Genomic DNA, 21,531 nt, shown 5'->3' with positions numbered 1-21,531 from the left:
AATTGTTGCTTTATTCTCCAATCGTGTGACTTTCACCTTTTCATTTTCCAACTGGTTTTCTATCCACACATCACCAGACAATTTGTATAAACAACAAATTGAATATATGTTTAAAACTGTAACACATGTGTTTTTAGCATTTTCAAGTTTTGCTTCGGTGGGTTTTAGTCATGCCTTGCCCAATTAGTTTTTGTTCCCTTAATAATAAAACTATTGTCAGTGCTGATCTTACTTACTTCCATCGTTTGATGTAATTTAAAGGATCCAAATTGCATCCAGCGTCAGTCAGGGATTTTTTGTATTGCTCTAAGTCAACCTGTTGGTATAAATAATGTTACTTGGAGACAAAGAACAATGAACTCCAGAGTTCCAAACTCAATGCAGATTTGCTTTGCAAAATAAGCTTTGCTAGGATCTTGGAAAGAGAAGGGATATTGGTGGAAATAATGTTGAAATTTTTCAGTAGAACTTTTAAACAAAGGCCTTATTAAATTATAGTGTGGAACAAAGAATGCACAGGAGGACACCAAGAGAATTAAGATCAATTTGCCCTGAAACCTCATAGCTCAGTAGAGTAAAACAGACATTGCCAAAGTTTCCACTGTTGCAGAGTATATTTTTCCTCTCTTTGGTAAGCAGCCAGATGACATTTGACAGCCTGAACTTTTACATTAATATCTGCTTGAGAGAGACTTTGGAAAAAACTTGTGCAGCACAGTGGCGCAGCTGGAGAGTTGTTGTCTTGCGGTGCCAGAGACTTGGGTTCGATATTGACCTCGGGTGCTGTCTGTACAGAGTTTGTATGTTCTCCCTGTGACCGTGTGGGCTTTCTCCAGGTGCTCCGGTTTCCTCCCATACCCCAAAGACGTGCAGGTTTATTGGTTAATTGGCTTCGGTAAATTTGTAAATTATCCGTGGGGTGTAGGATAGTACTAGTATATGGGGATTGTTGGTCGGTGCGGACTCAGTGAGCCGAGGGGCCTGTTTCCGTGCTGCAACTATATTGACGAACACATATTTCCAAGCAAGGAGATGCAGCTCAATAAATTTTAACTGTTAAAGTAATGATGGAAAGAAAACACAAATGCTATCAACAATTAAACAAATATCATAGTAATCCATTGTAAATACTGACAGAGAAAAATACCATCCAGGGGTATTTTGCATGGGGCATAAAATAGTGGTGTGCATGGCTCCTGGGCACAGACTATTTTTTGAAGAAAATAAAGTTTCTCCCCATTTCTCCCCAGAAACAAGGAACTGCAGATACAGATTTACAAAACAAGACACAAAGTGCTGGAGTAACTCGGCGGGTCAGGTAGTACCTCTGGAGAACATGGATAATATTGAGCCTGAAGAAGTGTCCCGACCCAAAACGTCACGTATCCTTGTTCTCCAGAGCTGCTGTCTGACCCACTGAGTTATTCTAGCACTTTTAGTGTCTTTTTTTGTAAACCAGCATCAGCAGTGCCCTCCATAATATTTTGGACAAAGACCCATCATTTATTTATTTGCCTCTGAACTCCACAATTTGAGATTTGTAATAGAAAGAAATCACACGTGGTTAAAGACCACATTGTCAGATTTTATTAAAGGCCATTTTTATAAATTTTGGTTTTACCATGTAGAAATTACAGCTGTGTTTATACATAGTCCCCCCCATTTCAGGGCACCATAATGTTTGGGACACATGGCTTCATATGGGTTTGTTTCAGGTATGTTCAATTGCCTTCTTAATGCAGGTATAAGAGAGCTCTCAGCGCCTAGTCTTTCCTCCAGTCTTTCCATCACCTTTGGAAACTTTGATTGCTGTTTATCAACATGAGGACCAAAGTTGTGCCAATGAAAGTCAAGGAAGCGATTATGAGACTGAGAAACAACGATAAAACTGTTAAGAGACATCAGCCAAACCTTAGGCTTACCAAAATCAACTGTTTGGCACATCATTATGAAGAAAGAAAGCACTGTTGAGCTTACTAAACGCAAAGGGACTGGCAGGCCAGGGAAGACCTCCACAGCTGATTACAGAGGAATTCTCTCTATAATAAAGAAAAATCCCCAAATACCTGTCCGACAGGTCAGAAAAACTCTTCAGGAGTCAGATCTGGATTTGTCAATGGCCACTGTCCGCAGAATACTTCATGAACAGAAATAATGAGGCTACACTGCAAGATGCAAACCACTGGTTAGCCTCAAAAATAGGATGGCCAGGTTACAGTTTGCCAAGAAGTACTTAAAAGAGCAACCACAGTTCTGGAAAAAGGTTTTGTGGACAGATGAGATGAAAATTAACTTATATCAGACTGACAGCAAGAGCAAAGTATGGAGGAGAGAAGGAACTGCCCAAGATCCAAAGCATACCACCTCATCTGTGAAACACGGTGTGGGGATGTTATGACCTGGGCATGTATGGCTGCTGAAGGTACTGGCTCACTTATTACCTTTGATGATACAACTGCTGATTGTAGTAGCATAATGAATTCTGAAGTGCACAGACCAATCAGATCAGCTCAAGTTCAAACAAATGCCTCAAAACTCATTGGCTGTCGGTGCATTCTGCAGCAAGACAATGATCCCAAACATACCGCTAATGCAACAAAGGAGTTTTTCAAAGCTAAAAAATTGTCAATTCTTGAGTGGCCAAATCATCACTCGATCTGAACCCAATTGAAGATGCCTTTTATATACTGAAGAGAAAACTGAAGGGGACTAGCCCCCAAAACAAGCATAAGCTAAAGATGGCTGCAATACAGGCCTGGCAGAGCATCACCAGAGAAGACACCCAGCAACTGGTGATGTCCATGAATCGCAGACTTCAAGCAGTCATTGCATGCAAAAGATATGCAACAAAATACGAAGCATTACTATTTTCATTTACATGACACTGGTGTGTCCTAAACATTATGGTGCCCTGAAATGGGGGGACCATGTATAAACACTGCTGTAATTTCTACATGGTGAAACCAAAATGTATAAAAATGGCCTTTATTAAAATCTGACAATGTGTACTTTAACCATATGTGATTTTTTCTATTACAAATCTCAAATTGTGGAGGACAGAGGCAAATAAATAAATGATGGGTCTTTGTCCCAAACATTATTGAGGGACAGTATTGAGGGCACGGTATTTCTCAATATTTATAACGCTGGGTTGGATGTTACCCAAGCATATGATATTATGTTCACCCAGTTTGCATTCCCCTCACTCTGGCAACAGACAAGGTCCAGATCAGAAAGGTCAGTGTGGGAATGGGAAAAGTGGAGTTAAAATAGTTAGCAACCAGGAGATCCTGCAGGCCTTGGCAGACTAAGCGCAAATCTTCAGGCTAAATAGTCTCTGAGACTAGGCTTGGTCTTGTTGATGTAGAAGAGGCCACGTTCATCTGGAACTTTCATCTGGACTGAAAGAGGGGAGATAGCCAGTATGAAGAGAAGGGGCAGGAGATGGATGTGTCCAAGTGAGGAGGTGCTGATTAACAGATGGAAAGGAGGGTGGTACAAGGACCCAAATTAGGGAAGTGGGAGCACCAAGAGAAAATCCACATGGTTATAGGGAGAATATCCAAACTCTGTACAGACAGCACCTGTAGTCATGATCGAACCTGGATCTCTGGCGCTGTAGGACAGCAACTCCATTGTTGCTCCACTCTGCTGCCCTATTTGCTTATTATGTATACAAGGTTCGTGAGACAAAATTTGCCAACTGTGAGCAAGGTTCCTGAAGAAAGGTTCTTATTGAAATCATGTCTGTCACAGGCCACGAAAAGTCACCCATTCCTTCTCTCCAGAGATGCTACCTGTCCCGCTGAGTTACTCTAGCATTTTGTGTCTATCTTTGGTTTAAATCAGCATCTGCAGTTCCTTCCTACACAGGCATTCCAATCACCTGCAATAAACGTTAATGCTGGCTCAACCCGATGCATGTCTTCTGTAGCTTGCAACATTCAGTCCATAAATGTTTCAAACGTTATTTAGTGGCCGGTAGGTGTGACAATTTGATCACATGGTTGGTTTCCCAAGCATTGAAAACGTCAAGGGGAAAGAAGGGTCTTGACCAAAAATGTCACCCATTCCTTCTATCCAGAGATGCTGCCTATCCCGCTGACTAACTCTGACATTTTGTGTCTATCTTTGGTTTAAACCAGCATCTGCAGTTCCTTGGTACACAAAAATGCTGGAGAAACTCAGCGGGTGCAGCAGCATCTATGGAGCGAAGGAAATAGGCGACGTTTCGGGCCGAAACCCTTCTTCAGCTGAGCTGCTACCTTTCTGATGAAGCATTGATATGTGGTCCCGTTCCCCGTTCAGATGTATATGACCATCTGCAGTTCCTTCCTACACAATCCTTGTTTGGAGGGTTCTGATAAAATGGATAATTCTATTGTTATCAACTCCCTCTGGTGGTCAGATAATAACCCAAAATAAATTGCCTTTGCACATAAGGTAAAATCTGATGTTTCAAAGGTCTTTTATTGTTAACGTGTACCGATTAAGGTACAGTGAATGTGAATTACCATGAGTATTACTTTTATCCAGTAAATTTGGCTCTTGGAGTTCACACCAGGATAAACCTGATAAATCACTCCTGACCATCTTTGAATGGGCGATTGGGGTTTTAGTGCAGTGAGGAAGAAAGTTCATTAAAGAAAATCACTAATATTTAGTTTCTCTCTCCCCTGACTCTCAGTCTAAAGAAGGATTGACCCGCAACATCACTTATTCATTTTTTCCAGATGCTGCCTGACCTGCTTTGTCACTCCAGCATTTTGTGCCCATCTTCAGTATAAACCAGCATCTGCAGTTCCTTCCATCACACTAATATTTAGCTATATGCTTTCAATTACTTAAATGATTTAACAGTTTTGTTAGTTTTAAATATTTTTTAAATGTTTCAGTATGTGCAGAACTGTCAGTAAAATAGGGTAGTCATCGAAACTTTTCTCAGTGCACCATTCAGCACATTCTTGAAAGTATCGATGGTATCATGTCTTTAAATTGGATAATGCAATTCTATATAACATCACATTGATGTGGCTCCTTGGTGTGTCAATTTTCAAATATAGTCTTGGAATTCGATTAATGTAGGCATTTTATTTTATTTGTTGAAATACCTTATGCTTTGCCTGACAATGGTAGCATGCTCACCTCTGCACGGGAAGGTTGTGGATCAAGTCCTCCTCTGGGGCTTGAGCACATAGTTTAAGTAAATATTTCAGAGCAGAGCAAAGGAAGAGATGCTTTGGCTGAGCTGCTACATTTCTGATGAAGCATTGATATGTGGTCCCGTTCCCCATTCAGATGTATATGAAGGCTTCATCAATATTTTAAGAACCACAAGGTGGCTAAAATCAACCTCACAATCAACACCACCACAACTAATTTACTGACAAGGAAGTAACATTTGAGATGTCGGTCACCATACATAATAGTAAGAACTATATTTGAAAAATAATTTATTGGTTGTTAAATGTGAAAATGCAGGCCCTTTCTTATTATTTAAGAAATAATCAGACTGGTAATAATAATGGCATGAATGACTCGGCGAAGGACATAGAAAAGTTACACTTTAAAATTAAAATATATTTTGCATGGTTTTCAGAAACTTTAAAATAAAAGTAGAAAATAATTTTAATTTTAATCCGATTCAGAAATAATCTGAAGAAGGGTCTTGACCCGAAACATCAACCAGTCCTTCTCTCCAGAGATGCTGCCTGTCCCGCTGCATTCCTCCAACATTTTGTGTCTATTTTCGGTTTAAACCAGCATCTGCCGTTCCTTCCTACAAATAATTTTAGTTGCTGAGCAAGTATCAGGAAATTGAACTGTCCTCTCACCAGCTAGAGTACGGTGCTGACATCCCATCTCCCTGATTGGACACCTTTGAACTATCTTTAATCGGACTTTACCTTGCACTAAACGTTGTATCCTTTATCCTGTATTTCCACTGTGGATCGATTGATTATAATCATGTATTTCTTTGACCGGATAGCACGCAACAAAAACCTTTTCACTGAACCTCGGTACACGTGCCAAAAATAAACTAAACTAAGAAGCTACAACTTACCTCTGAAGGTGGTTGTGGTGAACTGATGTAGTAAATGATAAACAACCTCATTTTATCTTCAGGGGTTCCTCCTAATCAATGAAATCAAAATATTTTTCAGAACAGTGGTAACATAGCAAATAAACTGCTATTTTGAAGACTTTGTTTCAGAACTAATTAATGAATTGCTGAAATAATAAGTATCAAGATTCTGGTGTTTCGATAAAATTTAATTCACAACTTCAGTTATTCATTCTTAGGATGTGGACAATGCTTTTAATCACTAAATACAGGCGCCTCGCATTTTACGTGTTTGATTTACGCATGTTTAATTTATGCATTTGAAATAACCCGCTGTTCCTTTAATACCAAAGCTTGATTTATGCAATGGTATTTTTGGAATGACGCACTCACAACGTAGTCGAGTATACGTTTAATTTACGTGATTTGGAATTACGCCTTGTTTTTCAAGCATGTACCGCCTGCGTAAAATGCAAGGTGCCTGTACATTTCTGCCGTTTAAGTAACTACACATTAGCAATTGAAGGCAATAAGCGAGTTTGGTATTCCGAAAAAGGCAAGGAACCATGGGGTTTGTCAAAGGTCGAACACTATAAATCAAAACCGAACGAAGCGTTGGGAGGGGTGGGAGAGACTGGACCAGCTCTCATCCGCAGAACCGCGCCTCATTTGCAGCCAGGAGCGAACCCGTGTCCCCGGCGCCGCAAGCGCTGTGAACCCCCACTGGACCGTCTACAGGTTCATCCCCCCAGGCCCACCGCTAGCATGGAGAACCCACAGACCCACAGCCAACGGCAACTCCAGCCCATCTCCACTCCAACTTCAGAGGAACCTGCTCCCCGATGGACCGCTACGGTGACAAGTGCCAGTTCGTCCACGGCCCGAGCTGCGCTCCCTCAGCCGCCACCCCAAGTACAAGACGCACCTTGCACACCACCTTGTACAAGACGCTTCTTCCCCTACGGTACCCGCGGTCACTTCATGATGGTGCCACTTCATCATTTACTACATCCGCTGCCACTTCATGAGACTCCACTGGATGATCAGCCATGATCATATTGAATGGCGGTGCAGGCTCAAAGGGCCGAATGGCCTACTCCTGCACCTATTTTCTATGTTTCATCCAGCCAGCAGCTGCCCATCTGCAGCAGGATCTCGGTGTCGGACTGAGGGGATCGGGGTGGAGGTGGAGGGCTGCCGGCCAGCCCGGCAGGACAGGCAGAGCCGAGCTGGTGCCAGCGGCTGCAAGTCCGGTGCCCCCCGCCAGCCCAGGGCCACCCCGGACATGGACGGGACACCGTGAAGGGGACGGGGACGGCCCAGCGGCAGCTCAAGAGCACCTGAAGCGACGGAGAGCCGGGGCCGGGGCACGGACGAAATGCAATCCTGCACACAATGTAACACCACCGTTGCCGAGACTTTATTGCTAGTGACCTATGACCTGGGCATGCCAGGGCTCTCACTTAACTTTTTTTCCCTGTTGCCAGCCGGGCAACCTAGGCAGCTTTTTAGGTTGCCAAATGACAGTTTAGGTGGTCATTTAAGACAGTTTGCATGACGCGTGTGATAATGTGCTCGGACGAAGTGCGGAATTACCAGTCGGAATTATGCTCAATGAAGCATTCACGTATTATTTCTGCTTCAAATAAAGTCACAAACTAAACATATTCACCAATCAAGACATGATATATACCACAATGACATGCAGCAAAATTATAATACAGTATCTCAACTCTTTTTATACATTGCAATTAATGCAATTTCTATTATTTCTTTCCACTTCCAAACAAAAATGTGGTTGGATTATTCAGCGTATGATCAGCCTGTGTCAATAAATCCTGGACCATGGTAACATATATGCTTAACCATGCACACTACAGATTGATGCAAGTATGTTTTCTGTGAAGGAATGAAAATTATCATGACATGGCCACTGCATGGGTCGTTATTGCTATTGGTACAGAAACACTCTCGCTTCTCACATAATTTATCCACAACAAAATATACAGGTTGCAAGGAAATTTCTAAAGGCATTTTATGATAATAGCTGTTAAAACCGACTATACCTATCTGACAGGTTAAACATGACACTAACTGACAAGAGATGGCCAAAGGATATAACTGCAGCAAATGTTCTTTTGGTAAATTGTTTAAAGGTGTCAAAACGCCACATTCCCGGACATTCAGATTAGATGTATGTGTTGTGAACAGCAATGAAGATGCCCAGTTTGTATGCACCAGATTAAAAAAAAATTATTGATAAACTTTGTTTCCATCATTCCCACTTCAGAATTAACGTTAAAATTTCAATTGAAATATCTCCTGACCAATTTTGTTATGTATATGACCGACTGTAGAAGTAAAACCTGGATAAATCCAACGTATAGTTGTGAATGGTACACAAAATTGCTGGGGAAACTCAGCGGGTGCAGCAGCATCTATGGAGCGAAGGAAATAGGCGACGTTTCGGGCCGAAACCCTTCCTCAGACTGATGGGGGGTGGGGGGGGGGAGAAAGGAAAAGGGGAGGAGGAGGAGGAGCCCGAGGGCGGGCGGATGGGAGGGTGGGAGGAGACAGCTAGAGGGTTAAGGAAGGGGAGGAGACAGCAAGGGCTAGCAAAATTGGGAGAATTCAATGTTAATGCCATAAGGACGCAAGGTCCCCAGACGGAATATGAGGTGCTGTTCCTCCAATTTCCGCTGTTGCTCACTCTGGCAATGGAGGAGACCCAGGACAGAGAGGTCGGATTGGGAATGGGAGGGGGAGTTGAAGAGCTGAGCCACCGGGAGTTCAGGTAGGTTATTGCGGACTGAGCGGAGGTGTTCGGCGAAACGATCGCCCAACCTACGCTTGGTCTCGCCGATGTAAATCAGCTGACATCTAGAGCAGCGGATGCAGTAGATGAGGTTGGAGGAGATACAGGTGAACCTTTGTCGCACCTGGAATGTTGCTCATTAAATAACTACAGTACCGATACTCCATATTAAGAGCATTGATTTGCCGTTAAAATGAATTCTGTAATCAACGGTAGCAGTGACAATCGAACACTGCGATTTTAATGTTTCACATGTTCACAATTTAATTAATCCATCTTTATGGAGTAGGTAAAATTGTGAAGGGAGAGCGCGGGGGATGTCAGTGGGATTGAATGGGGGGGGGATCAGTACGGGATGGACGGTGGGGGGGGGGAAATCTGTGCAGGATGGATGGGGGGGATCAGTACAGGATAGATGGGGGGGGGGAATCAGTACAGGATGAATGGGATGATCAGTACAGGATGAATGGGGGTAGACAGAAATGCTGGAGAAACTCAGCGGGTGAGGCAGCATCTATGAAGCAAAGGAAATAGGCAACATTTTGGGTCGAGACCCTTCTTCAGACTGATCCCTCCCATTCTTCTTGAATGGGGGGGATCAGTACAGGATGGATGGGGGGGATCAGCGCAGGATGAAGGGAGAATCAGTACAGGATGAATGGGTGGGGGGGGGGGGTCGGTACAGTGTGGATCGGAGGGTCTGTGCAGAATAAATGGAGGGGGTCAGTACAGGATGGATCAGGAGATCAGTGCAGGATGAATGAGGCAATTAGTGCGGGATGAATGGGTGGATCAGTAAAAGATGAATGGGAAGAAGACTACAGGATGGATGGGGGGGATCGGTGCAGGATAAATGGAGGGGGGGTCAGTACGGGATGAATGGGGGGGGATAAGAATACGATAGAGGGGGGGAGCAGTACAGGATGAATGGGGAGAGCAGTGCAGGATGGATGGGAAGGGGGTAAGTACAGGATGAATTGGGGGACCAGTGTAGGATGGATGAGGGGGGGGGGGGGGGGCAGGAGAATCACTGTGAGGTGGATAGGGAGATCAGTGCAGGATGAATAGATGGGGGGGGGCGGGGTAAGATGGGGAGGTGAGCACCGGGGATGTCAGTGAGGACTGAATAGAGGCGGGAATGGGGATTAGTGTGGGATGGAGAGGAGGGGGTCCCAGGATGGAGGAGGAGGGGTCGCAGGATGGGAGGAGGAGGGGTCCCAGGATGGAGGAGGAGGAGGGGTCCCAGGATGGGGGAGGGGTGCGGGAGGAAGAGGAGGTGGAGCCGCCGTTGCCGCCGCTGCTGCTGTGCGGGCCCATCATTCGCTCTGACCCTCCATCACCCCGCACCTAGTATCTTTGCCCCGCACTACAGCCGTCGCCGAAACGAAACGTCACGTTCCTTTTCTCCAGAGATGCTGCCTGACCCGCTGAGTTACTCCAGTTTTTTGTGTCTATCTTCAGTATAAACCAGTATCTGCAGTGCAAAGCCGGGCAAAATGACTCAGCATTTAGGTTGCCCGGCGGGACTTTAGGTGGCCATTGGCTCCCGGGCAACCTTTAATTTCGAGCCCTGTATGCGCAGTCAGAATACCGAACTCGTTTATTCCAAATGCAATGCTTACCGTCAGGATCAGAGATCATATCCAGTAGGGATTTATCTAATGTGGACTTGCTCATCAACTTTTCCTCATATTCAAAATATACATCCAGCTTTCGAGCCTAACAGGAAAGAAAAACATTACCACTTTTATGATTTCTATGAGGCGCATTAAGTAGATGGGAAAAAGCAATCATATAATCAGATAAACTTTCATACAAAATTGAGCAAGAATGTGGGTGATAATGATGCCAATAGTGAGAGCAGATAACTGGACCTTTCAAAAGAAATCTAATGCAGCAGATGCAACTGATTAAATAGTTGGGCAACAGAAAAAGAAACAACAGAATAAAAATCAGATGAAGAAATTGGAAGTGAAGTGCATCTTTTATCAAAATGTTCAAAGAATCTAAGAATTTAGCATTTCTAATTCCAAAATTTTTAACCTCAAAAGATGCAGAACATTTTTCACCCTGACTGAACTAAAATATTCTTCTTTTTCATCAGGAGTCTATAAAGAACATAAATTACAACCAGAATTTAACACCTATAATGCAGCCCTAATTCTTGTTTTGTGGCCCTCATACTCTCTATCTGTAAACCACCACTACCCCCTTCCCCACCAAGAATTCAACTCGTCTTTGTATGTCAAAATAATTCATTTAAGGTGCCGATAGCTGACAAAAAAACGCTTCTTGATTCCATTACACTGATCTAGATTCAAACAACGGGCATCAGAAAATAAAGGTTTGAAGGATGCCTCTGTTACTATTTCAAACAAATTGACTAACTCACTCATCTGGTTTTTAGCTGTTAAATATGTTGAAATTGCTGTTTATAGACAGACATCATACACAAGCAGCTTTCTTCCTCTCTTTGTGCACAGAAGAGCTCCATCAGACAGATACAGTTGCTCTTCAGTACCTCAAACAACATGTTTTAATTTGGAGCACTAACTAAGAGGGCAGCAGAGTATTAACAAAGGTCCAATCTACACAAAATTGCTGCAGGTTAACATGCTTGTATGTTCAAAGGACAGTAATCGAGAAAGGGAACCCCAGTATATTTCCAACTTTGCAAGTTAAACATGAAGGGATTTGCTTGTTAGATCTGCCTATCCGGGAGAATTAGAGAACAATCGTATGTTTCTATTATCTATTACTGCTCTTGTATCCTTGACCCTACCAAGTTAATATCTTCCTAAATCCATGCACTAATGTTCTTAGCTAGAAAGGGAGTATGCATACTGTATCAAAAATACAGATAGCTTCACAGATATATAGCCTTTCATTATAAAATCCACAGGGAAAAGGTATTAATACAGAATTAGAGGTTCATCATGGTCAAATTTATCTTTCCTTTGGTAAACAATTGACATCATGGTCTAACAGTTCAATGGCAAATCTTGAAACCATCAATTTTGTATTTATCATTCAGAATCTCTTCCAGAATGGGAACATTGCAGTTTTGTTTTCGGTACACTGGGACAACTTCAAAATCTCCCAGGTTTATAAAAATGTTTCCAAAACATTTTTGTCAAACTAGCTGTCAAGAGCTGAACTCAATTTATTTCTTAATTCCCTTTGACAGAAACATTGGCAAATGATTTGAGACACAAGTATTGTGCTCCAAAAAGTGCAGCTGGATTAATCACTTGAAAGGAATTGCACCATGGCTCAGTCAGAAAATTACTGTAGTTTCTCAAATCAACTGAGAATTTGCCAATCCCTGTTGTAGCGCCACAATGATGTGCCAAATGTCTTTTTGTTAGAAGACCAAGAAGTTGATGGAAACACAATTATTAAATTGCTTCTTATTGACTTAAAGATAATCACGACAACACCCATAAAAACCTACATAGTTTGGATCAAAAGGCATTATAATTCAGTATATAAATATATTTTGGGTGGCACAGTGGCATATGCTCTCTGTACGGAGTTTGTATGTTCTCCCTCTCTGGGTGCTCCGATTTCCTCCCACACTCCAAAGACATAGAAAATAGGTGCGGGAGTAGGCCATTCGACCCCTCGAACCAGCACCACCATTCATTATGATCATGGCTGTTCCTGCTTTCTCCCCATATCCCTTGATTCGATTAGCCCCAAGATCTATATCTAACTCTCTCTTGAATGCATTCAGTGAATTGGCCTCCACTGCCTTCTGTGGCAGAGAATTCCAGATTCACAACTCTCTGGCTGAAAACGTTTTTCCTCATCTCAGTCCTAAATGGCCGGCCCCTTATTCGTGAACTATGACCTCTGGTTCTAGACTCCCCCAACATGGGGAACATTTTTTCTGCATCTAGCCTGTCCAATCCCTTAAGAATTTTATATGTTTCTATAAAACTCCTTCTCATCCTTCTAAATTTCAGTGAAAGACATACAGGTTTGTAGGTTAATTGGCTTCATTAAATTGTAAATTGGCCTTAGAGTGCAGGATTGTGCTAGTGTACGGGGTGATCACTGGTCACACGGACTAGGTGTGTTGAAGGGCCTATTTCCGTGCAGTTTCTTTAAAGTCTAAAAATAAATGCGAAATTACCTTGTAGTGGCCTGGACGAGGTCAGGAAAAGGTCAGACGCCAGGCAGGTTCAGGTCGTGTAATGAAACCAGGCAAACACACAGAATGCCCCTAGGTAGCTACCGGGAAACCCCGTGGGCAGACAATGACCCAAAGAGTGGCCTAATCCTCAGGGACAGCCACAGGAACCGGCAACCGACCAACAGGTGCAGGGGACGGAGTAGCCACTGGAGGAGGTACCCTAGACGGAGGGCGCCCTCGCGTGCGGGGCCGCGCTACCAGCACCGGCCAATCAATGTCAATATTTGCCGGCTTCAGCCGCGCAACTGAAACAGTCTCACGCCGACCCCCCATGTCCAGGACGAAAGTGGACGAGCCTTGTTCCAGGACCCGGAAAGGACCCTCGAACGGCCGCTGGAGGGGTGTCCGATGAGCATCCCCATGCAGAAAGACGAACTGGCAGTCCTCCAGAGGAGAGGGAACGTGCGGACGGAAGGACCCATGACGAGACGTGGGCACAGCACCAGCGTCCACCCAGTCCGGATCATTGAGCCGTGCCTTCAGGGCATCCTTGAGTTGGCGGTGAAACCGCTCCACCAGTCCGTTCGCCTGCAGATGATACGCCGTCGTGTGATGTAGGCGAATCCCCAGGGGGCATGCCATGGCCGACCACAGTTCCGACGTGAAGTGAGGCCCCCGGTCGGATGTTATGTCCAGCGAAATCCCGAACCGGGCGATCCAGTGTGCCACCAAGGCCCAAGCACAAGTGGCCGTTGAGGTATCAGCCAGCGGAATGGCTTCAGGCCACCGCGTGAAACGGTCCACCACGGTGAAGAGGTAGATCATGCCCTGGGACGGCGGCAGCAGCCCCACGATGTCCACGTGAATATGGTTGAACCGCTGCCGAGGAATGGCGAACTCCTGCAACGGCGCACGCACGTGTCGCTGCACCTTGGCAGTCTGGCACGGGATGCAGGTGCACTCCCAATGTCCAACCTCCTTGCGCAGCCCTTGCCACATGAAGCGGGAGGCTACAATGACCATTGTTGCCCGGATGAAGGGATGAGCAAGTCCGTGGAACACCTCGAACAACCTGCGCCGCCAGGCGATGGGGACAATGGGTCGCAGAAATCCAGTGGAGACATCGCACAGCAGCGTTGCGCCCCCAGGACCACAGACAACGTACTCCAACTGCAAGCCCGATACCACCGAGCGATAGGCGGCTATCTCCTCGTCGACCAGCTGTGCGGCTGCCAGGGCGGAATAATCAATACCCTCAGCGACTTGGAGAATGGCGTGAACCGCAGATCGCGATAAGGTGTCGGCCACCCTGTTGTACTTGCCCTCGATGAAACGGATGGAGGTGGTCTACTACGAGACGTACGCCAACTGCCTCTGCTGCCGCGCAGACCACGGGTCTGAAACCTTGGCAAACGCGAAAGTTGGCGGCTTGTGATCGGTAAAGGCAGTAAAAGGCCTCCCCTCCAGGAAGTAGCGAAAGTAGCGAATGGCGAGGTACAGGGCGAGGAGCTCACGGTCAAAAGCGCTGTAACGGCATTGAGCACCACTGAGGTGCCTGCTGGAGAAGGCGAGTGGCCGCCAGCATCCGTCAACGAGCTGCTCCAGCACTGCCCCGGCCGCCACCTCATAAGCGTCTGCCGTCAGGGCGGTCGGGGCATCCTCGCATGGGTGGACGAGCATCATGGCCCCAGCCAGGGCCTCCTTAGCACTCTCGAACGCCGTTACTGCTTCGTCGGACCACTCAACCTCCTTGTGATAACCAGCGATCAGTTGGAAAATTGGGCGAATGATTGCGGCCACCGATTGCAAGAAACGGTGATAAAACGCAACCATCCCCACGATGTCCTGGAGCCCCTTAACTGTGGTCGGACGGGGGAACCGGCGGACAGCATCCACCCTGGCCGGCATCCTTTGTGAAGTTACGTGGTGGCCGTGGAAGTCGATGGCCGTCACCCCAAAACGGCACTTGGACGAGTTGATAAACAACCCATGATCACTGAGGCTCTGACACAGTTGCAGTGCTCCTGCCGGTAGTGGCTGGCCATGAGTATGTCATCCAAGTAGATGAATACAAAGTCCAGGCCACGGCACACACAGTCCGTAAGCCGCTGGAAGGCCTGTGCGGCGTTCCTCAACCCAAACGGCATCCGCAAAATTCAAACAGTCCAAACTGTGTAATAATTGATGCCTTAGGGATATCATCAGGGTGGACTGGAATTTGGTTGTACCCTCGCATGAGGTCCACCTTGGAGAACACCGATGCTCCGGCCAGATCAGCATTGAAGTCTTGAATGTGCGGGTCCAGGTACCTGTCGTCAACGGTCGCATCATTCAGACGACGGTAATACCCACATGGGCATCAGCCCCCTCCCGCTTTGGGGACCTTGTGGAGCAGTGACGCCCATGGACTATCGGAGGGGCGCACGATGCCCATCGACTCCATCAGGCGGAACTCCTCCCGAGCTAGACGGAGCTTGACCGGCGCGAGACGACCCGTCCAGGCGGGCCAGTAGTCAGAATATGGTGCTCCACCTGGTGCTTGGGGGAAGAGGAGCGGCAGTGGAGTTTGAGGATGTCCGGAAAATCCGCCAGGATGCGCGCGAAAGTCGCATTCACGGAAGACTGGGAGACCGGATCACCAACGCGGAGGAAGACCGGCTCGTCAGCGGTGGTAATGGCACCAACCCTCTCTGCTGGCGTCTGGTGGAATAGCAGGTGAAGTTGGCTGAGCTGACCAACAGCGCCCTCTGCTGGCGTCGGATGGAACTGCCGATGGGCCGTGTTGGAGAGACGTGCCTGCGCTGGAATGCCCGATGGCGGCCGGATTTCGCCGCTGAGTTCGTCCGGGAACAGCTGAGACGCGGTCAATAGCGGCCCAGACCTGCTCCACGCCTCCCGACGCCACGGGAAGGATGGCCAGCGCTTCCAGGAAATCGCTGATGGGAGATCCACAACTGGCCGGCCGGCTCAGCCAGCAAAGGGATCGCTGACGAGCTGCAGGCAAATGTCGGGTGGGAGCTGCTGAAGGTAGGCATATTTAAATTAAAAACAGGGCTCATGGTCGCCCATAAGGTCGGTCCTCCAGGAGGGCCGACGGCCGGCGATCACTAGGCCGTCCATTCGGAGAATCCGAGCTGCCCGCTCAGACTCGCTAAGGCCAAATCTCCTGATGAGCAGGGTTTTGAGGCACTCATATTTGTTAGCTGCCAGGGGGGCTCTAAGGTAAGGTTTAACTTGCCTCACAGTCGCCTGGTCAAGAGCGCTGACCACGTAAAAGTACTTAGTTTCTTCAACCATCACCCCTCGCCGAGCAAACTGTGCCAGCCTGCTGGAACCAGATATCAGGCTCTTCGGTCCACAATGTCGGGAGCTTCAGCACAACGACCTTGTTTTCCATCACGATGTGTGTTGAACGTCGGGGGTCACCAGTTGTAGTGGCCTGGACGAGGTCAGGAAAAGGCCAGACGCCAGGCAGGCTCAGAAGTTGTTTAATGAAACCAGGCAAACACACAGAACTCCCCTAGGTAGCTACCGGGAAACCCCGTGTGCAGACAATCATCCCTGTCCCTCAAGAGCCGAGGGGAATGACCCAAGGAGTGGCCTAATCCCCAGGGACCACCACAACCTAATACTAAAATAATTCAAAGGCATACAGCAAATTAAAGACAGTATTAAATGAAAAGATGTTTATAAAGTTGTCAGAAAGAGTCTGTCTTCACTTCAGGGCAGAAAAAAGAAATGTCTTTATTCAGGAAGTGGTGAATCTTAGGAATTTTCTACACAAGATGGCTGTTGAAGCCTAGTCATTATGTTCATTCAAAACAGAAATTGATAAATTTGTGAACATTAAGCGAATGAAGGGAAGGAGGGTAGTTCTGGTGCTCATACAGAACAAAGGCCATGATTATGTTGACTGGCAGAGCAGACTCAACTAAGCCTACAGCTCCACCTAGTATTTCTTATGTTCATATGATCTTACAAGAAATGCATTAATTCATTTTTATGATCTAATCATTTATCAATTACATTTCCATTGATGAACTGTACACTGCAAGGGCCAGGAAGCAAGCGGGCAGGATCATCTCTGACCCTGGCCACAAACTCTTTGAATCACTTCCCTCAGGAAGGCGGCTCCGGACTGTCAAAGCTGCCACAGCCAGACATAAAAACAACTTTTTTTCCACGAGTAGTTCTACTACTCAATAACCAAAAATTTGTATCCTTCTTTTGCTCTGGTATTTTACTTAATTCACATGTTTAATCAATAATGTTTTATTATTAATGTTTAATGTTTTATGTGTCATTCCTAACTGTCACTGTATGTCGTTGTCACTTGCAGGCGGAACACCAAGGCAAATTCCTTGTATGTGAATACTTGGAGAATGAACTTATTCATTCATTCCTTCATTCAGCCATCAATCCAAAGACAGATGTACCATGAAATTGTTGCATATAAACCTCACTGTACGCTGGTCCCAAATAGATGCTTTAGCCTCATTTTATTGTGCTGGTGCCATATGCAGTCATATACATCCTTTTGAATTGAGATTGCCAATTTAGCTCTGAATTATGACCCACGTCTATAAAATTTGCACAGTTACACAGAACCAAGATGAAAGTTAGGAAAATCAGGATTATTTTGGACGTTGGGAGGCCATTGGAGAAGTGACCGTTAAAACGCCAAAAAAGATTTGAAAGAATCATGTTCTAAATCATGGCGTTAGTCAATTTTACAAACATTTACTTCCCTGTTTATCATATTTATGTTTTCTTTATATTGGAAAATAGTTTAACACCTTTTTCTTTCCATGAAAACAGGTTAGATTCTGGAAGTGGCGGCGCTGTTTACAGCTGCGGCTCGCCTGCAGTCCGTCTGTTTTTACATTTTTCTGTTGTTTTTTTTGTCTTGTTTTGGTTAAGTTTTAGTTTGTTGGGTTGTGTTAGGGGGGGGGGGGTGAAACATGTTCTCTGTCTCTTCCTTCGGGGGAATGCGACTTTTTCATGTCGTATCCCCCTTCTCTGCCTCCGTCTGCGCTGAGGCCTAATGGCGGAGCTGGCGGCCTCCAGCCTGCGACCGACCCCGAGGCTCCGGAGGCAGAGACAGCCAGGACTCACCAACGAGAGGCTGGCCGTCTTCGGGGCTGAGGCAGCGGTGGCCCGACTTGCTGGTGCGGCGTTCTGGCTTTCGGCGGCGGCCTGGAGCTGATGCAGCGGGGCTCGGAGCTGAGACTGCGGGACCCGGAGCTGGGACGGCGGCCCGGAGCGGAGACTGCGGGACCCGGAGCTGGGGCAGCGGCCTGGAGCTGGGGCAGAGGCCCGGAGCGGAAACTGCGGGACCCGGAGCGGAGACTGCGGGACCCGGAGCTGGGGCAGCGGCCTGGAGCTGGGGCAGCGGCTCGGAGCGGAGACTGCGGGACCCGGAGCTGGGGCGGCGGCCCGGAGCGGAGACTGCGGGACCCGGAGCTGGGGCGGCGGCCTGGAGCTGGGGCGGCTGCCCGGAGCTGAGACTGCGGGACCCGGAGCTGGGGCGGCGGCCTGGAGCTGGGGCGGCTGCCCGGAGCTGATGCTTTGGCGGGCCGTCTCGGAGCGGAGACGGCGTTCCGGCTTTCGGCGGCGGCGACATCACCACAGAGGTCCGCTGGACTGGAGGGCGGCATCTCCGGCCTGGATCGATCGCCTCAGCGCAGAGGGAGAACAAGGAGGGAAGAGACGGAGACTAAGACTTTGCCTCCATCACAGTGAGGATGTGCTTGGTGAACTCACTGTGGTGGATGTTTAATTTGTGTTTATTGTATGTTTTGTTTTTATTGGATCTGTGTATGACTGCAGGCAACATAATTTCGTTCAGACCGAAAGGTCTGAATGACAATAAAGGAATCTAATCTAATCTAATCTAGATACATTATAGGTTATCACGTAACTATTAAAATAGGTTATTTATAGTTAAATTCATATTTCACTCTATTCACATGATCAGACTGGTGACCATACACTTATAGACTGACATCTGCAACATATCAAGTAAAAATTGAATTTAAAATGCCAGTATATGGAAAATTGGTTGATAAAATTATTATAAATTAAACATTGAAATACCTATCATACCTTAATATGTTCTAAGACAGCTGTTGCCACATTTGTATGAAGATCAATAAGTCTTTTTTTCTGCAGTAGTTCAGGGAGAGAGCTTCAATGGAAAAGGTGCCAAAATTAAAGGCTGATCTTCAATCTAGGTATTCTAAAATATAGCTTTATTGCAGTTCATAACTATTGCTTTCATGGAACAGAGCAAGGAATAATAATACAATTAGTTTACTTTTTCCAGTAGCTTGAAATGCAAATTTTCATGGAAAAAGACAAAGATCACTTAACTAAATGAAAAATTATGCAGAATATATATTAGCAAATCTACAATTTCTAAAAAGTCAAATTCCGGATTATAGCATGATTTCTCCCGTGGATTATAAAATTGGAATGGATAAATCCAAATTGCTATTTAAAAGATTTAAATTTCCATTCAAATTTAATGATGATTGCTTGGATAACCACCAATTACCAAATAACGGGCTATGACATTAGGAAGTACTATATTTCCCAGCACATCCTATTTTGTAATCCTTATCAAACTCATTGATTTTGTATAATCTTTTGAGAGGTATTTATTATGCACAGAAGAACAGAGACATTGCGGCCCATAGTTCGTATTTTAAGACTTCCTAAAACATTAAAACTAATGTTATTATCTCGATCTCATTGTGTGAGTGCTAATCATTCTTAGATCTAGAGTGCATCAATTTAAAACAATTTAAAACATCAATATTTGCCATGTGCATTTGTTTAATCTGTATACAGCTCTAGGTAAAGGTAGAAACAAAATGCTGGAGTAACTCAGCGGGACAGGCAGCATCTCTGGACTGAAGGGTCTCGACCCGAAGCCACCCATTCCTTCTCTCCAGAGATGCTGCCTGTCCCGTTGAGTTATTCTAGCATTTTGTGTCTACCTTCGATTTAAACCAGCACCTGCAGTTCCTTCCTACAGCTCTATGCAATTGTGTTGTTCTATATTTTTTCCAAATTCACTGCATCTTCCAAGTATCGCACACAAACGTAAGGTAGTTTCCTTATCCCCAACACAGCTTATATAAGTGCAGGTATTAATGTTTCCACATTTTGTTTCATTGTTCATTGCAATGATGCAGGTGAAATGGCACCCACATTTATGCAAAATTTTAATTATTTACTGATCTGAATCTGAAAAATTAATTGCTGAACTCTGTTCCATAACATGTAGAACATTATTTCTTGCCATGCACAATAGAACCCCCTGGGCTAGTTATTTATTGGATAATTTGATATTGGGCTAGATCTTGCTGCCAAGGGTGAGTTACCACATTAGCTGTTGACAAATACAAAATGTTTGAGATTATTTTTGTGGATCTTGTTGGCTCGCTGACAGGTAAGGACTGGACAAATAAAATGGTTGGTTATACACATAGTGGGGGTTTACAAGCAGTGCTTTCCACAGTGCCATGGGTGGGCCAGAATAAATTATGGCCAGAAAATGACTGAAGCACTGACAGCTATCAAAGTTCTATCACCAACTTTGGAAGCTTTCAAATAAGTCAGAGAATTTGAATGTTTCCAAATGTATCTGACATTGAGAAGCATTCAAACACTATTAAAAAGTAAATTAAGTATAAAAGCAATAAAAATAAAAACTTTCCAAAATATACATTAACAGAATTAAAAACCTTTGCTGGTTGGCATGGAATCAGTCAAAGGGCCTGTATCCACACTGCATCTCTAAACTAAACTAACAAATTAAAAACATTGAAGCCAACTCATTTTCTCATTAAATGAGAAAAATGGAAATCGGCTTTTTCCTACACTACTTTGTCACAGCCATTTCGCTTGATTCAAATGACTGGGGTCTCAGACTTAATGCATGTTCACAGGAAAGATTCACCAATGCAATGGCTGGTAAATGCAGCAGGTCTGTGTTTCACCATTGAACCCCACCAGCAATTCAAATCTGTAACACAGTGGGACACTGCCTGTGGAACTCAACCAGCAAGTCTGGGTCTTACAGAAACCCCAAGTTTGCTGATATTTGTGGGTCGCAATGACTGTGACTGTGTAAGTGCCGGCATTTCATGGACCGTTCTAACCAAATGAATTTAATTTTCTTCTTGAAGCTTTGGACGTGTGAACAACAACTCAGAAGCAGCCAGGCAAGCTCAAAGACGGACCAAACTTGAGACAGTGGGGAGTACGAGAACATTCCATTTTGAAATGTTATAAATCCAGATAAAAATAATATTGTTTTGCAGAATAGTGAATTTCCTGCCATTCTAGAATTCCCTATTTGGATCTTCATCCCTCCATTGTCTGTTTTGGAATATGAATGTTCCACAGGAAACAGCAGGGTGGTAACTCAATATTGTCCATTTAAGAAAATGAGAGGCATAGAGTTTGAGGAAAACATGTTGTAATCAGGTCAGAAATCATGATGCC

At 45.3% G+C, this 21,531-nt stretch overlaps 1 protein-coding gene across 2 annotated transcripts in view; it reads right to left on the bottom strand.

Moving 5' to 3' along the window:
- scfd1 (sec1 family domain containing 1) overlaps nucleotides 1–21,531 on the bottom strand; it is a 128,568-nt gene that overhangs the window by 49,718 nt on the left and 57,319 nt on the right. For both annotated transcript variants that reach the window (XM_033026988.1, XM_033026989.1), the window contains 4 exons: nucleotides 19,123–19,204; nucleotides 10,502–10,598; nucleotides 6,065–6,135; nucleotides 237–316 (listed from right to left, as the gene is read on the bottom strand). In XM_033026988.1, the coding sequence (XP_032882879.1) occupies nucleotides 237–316; nucleotides 6,065–6,135; nucleotides 10,502–10,598; nucleotides 19,123–19,204 (330 nt within the window). The remainder of the gene's footprint in view (nucleotides 1–236; nucleotides 317–6,064; nucleotides 6,136–10,501; nucleotides 10,599–19,122; nucleotides 19,205–21,531) is intronic.

This window comes from Amblyraja radiata, chromosome 9, assembly GCF_010909765.2.
Source record: "Amblyraja radiata isolate CabotCenter1 chromosome 9, sAmbRad1.1.pri, whole genome shotgun sequence".
NCBI classification, from domain to species: Eukaryota; Metazoa; Chordata; class Chondrichthyes; order Rajiformes; family Rajidae; genus Amblyraja; species Amblyraja radiata.
Note: the sequence above shows the minus strand (reverse complement) of the source record. Positions and strands in the feature narration are given on the sequence as shown.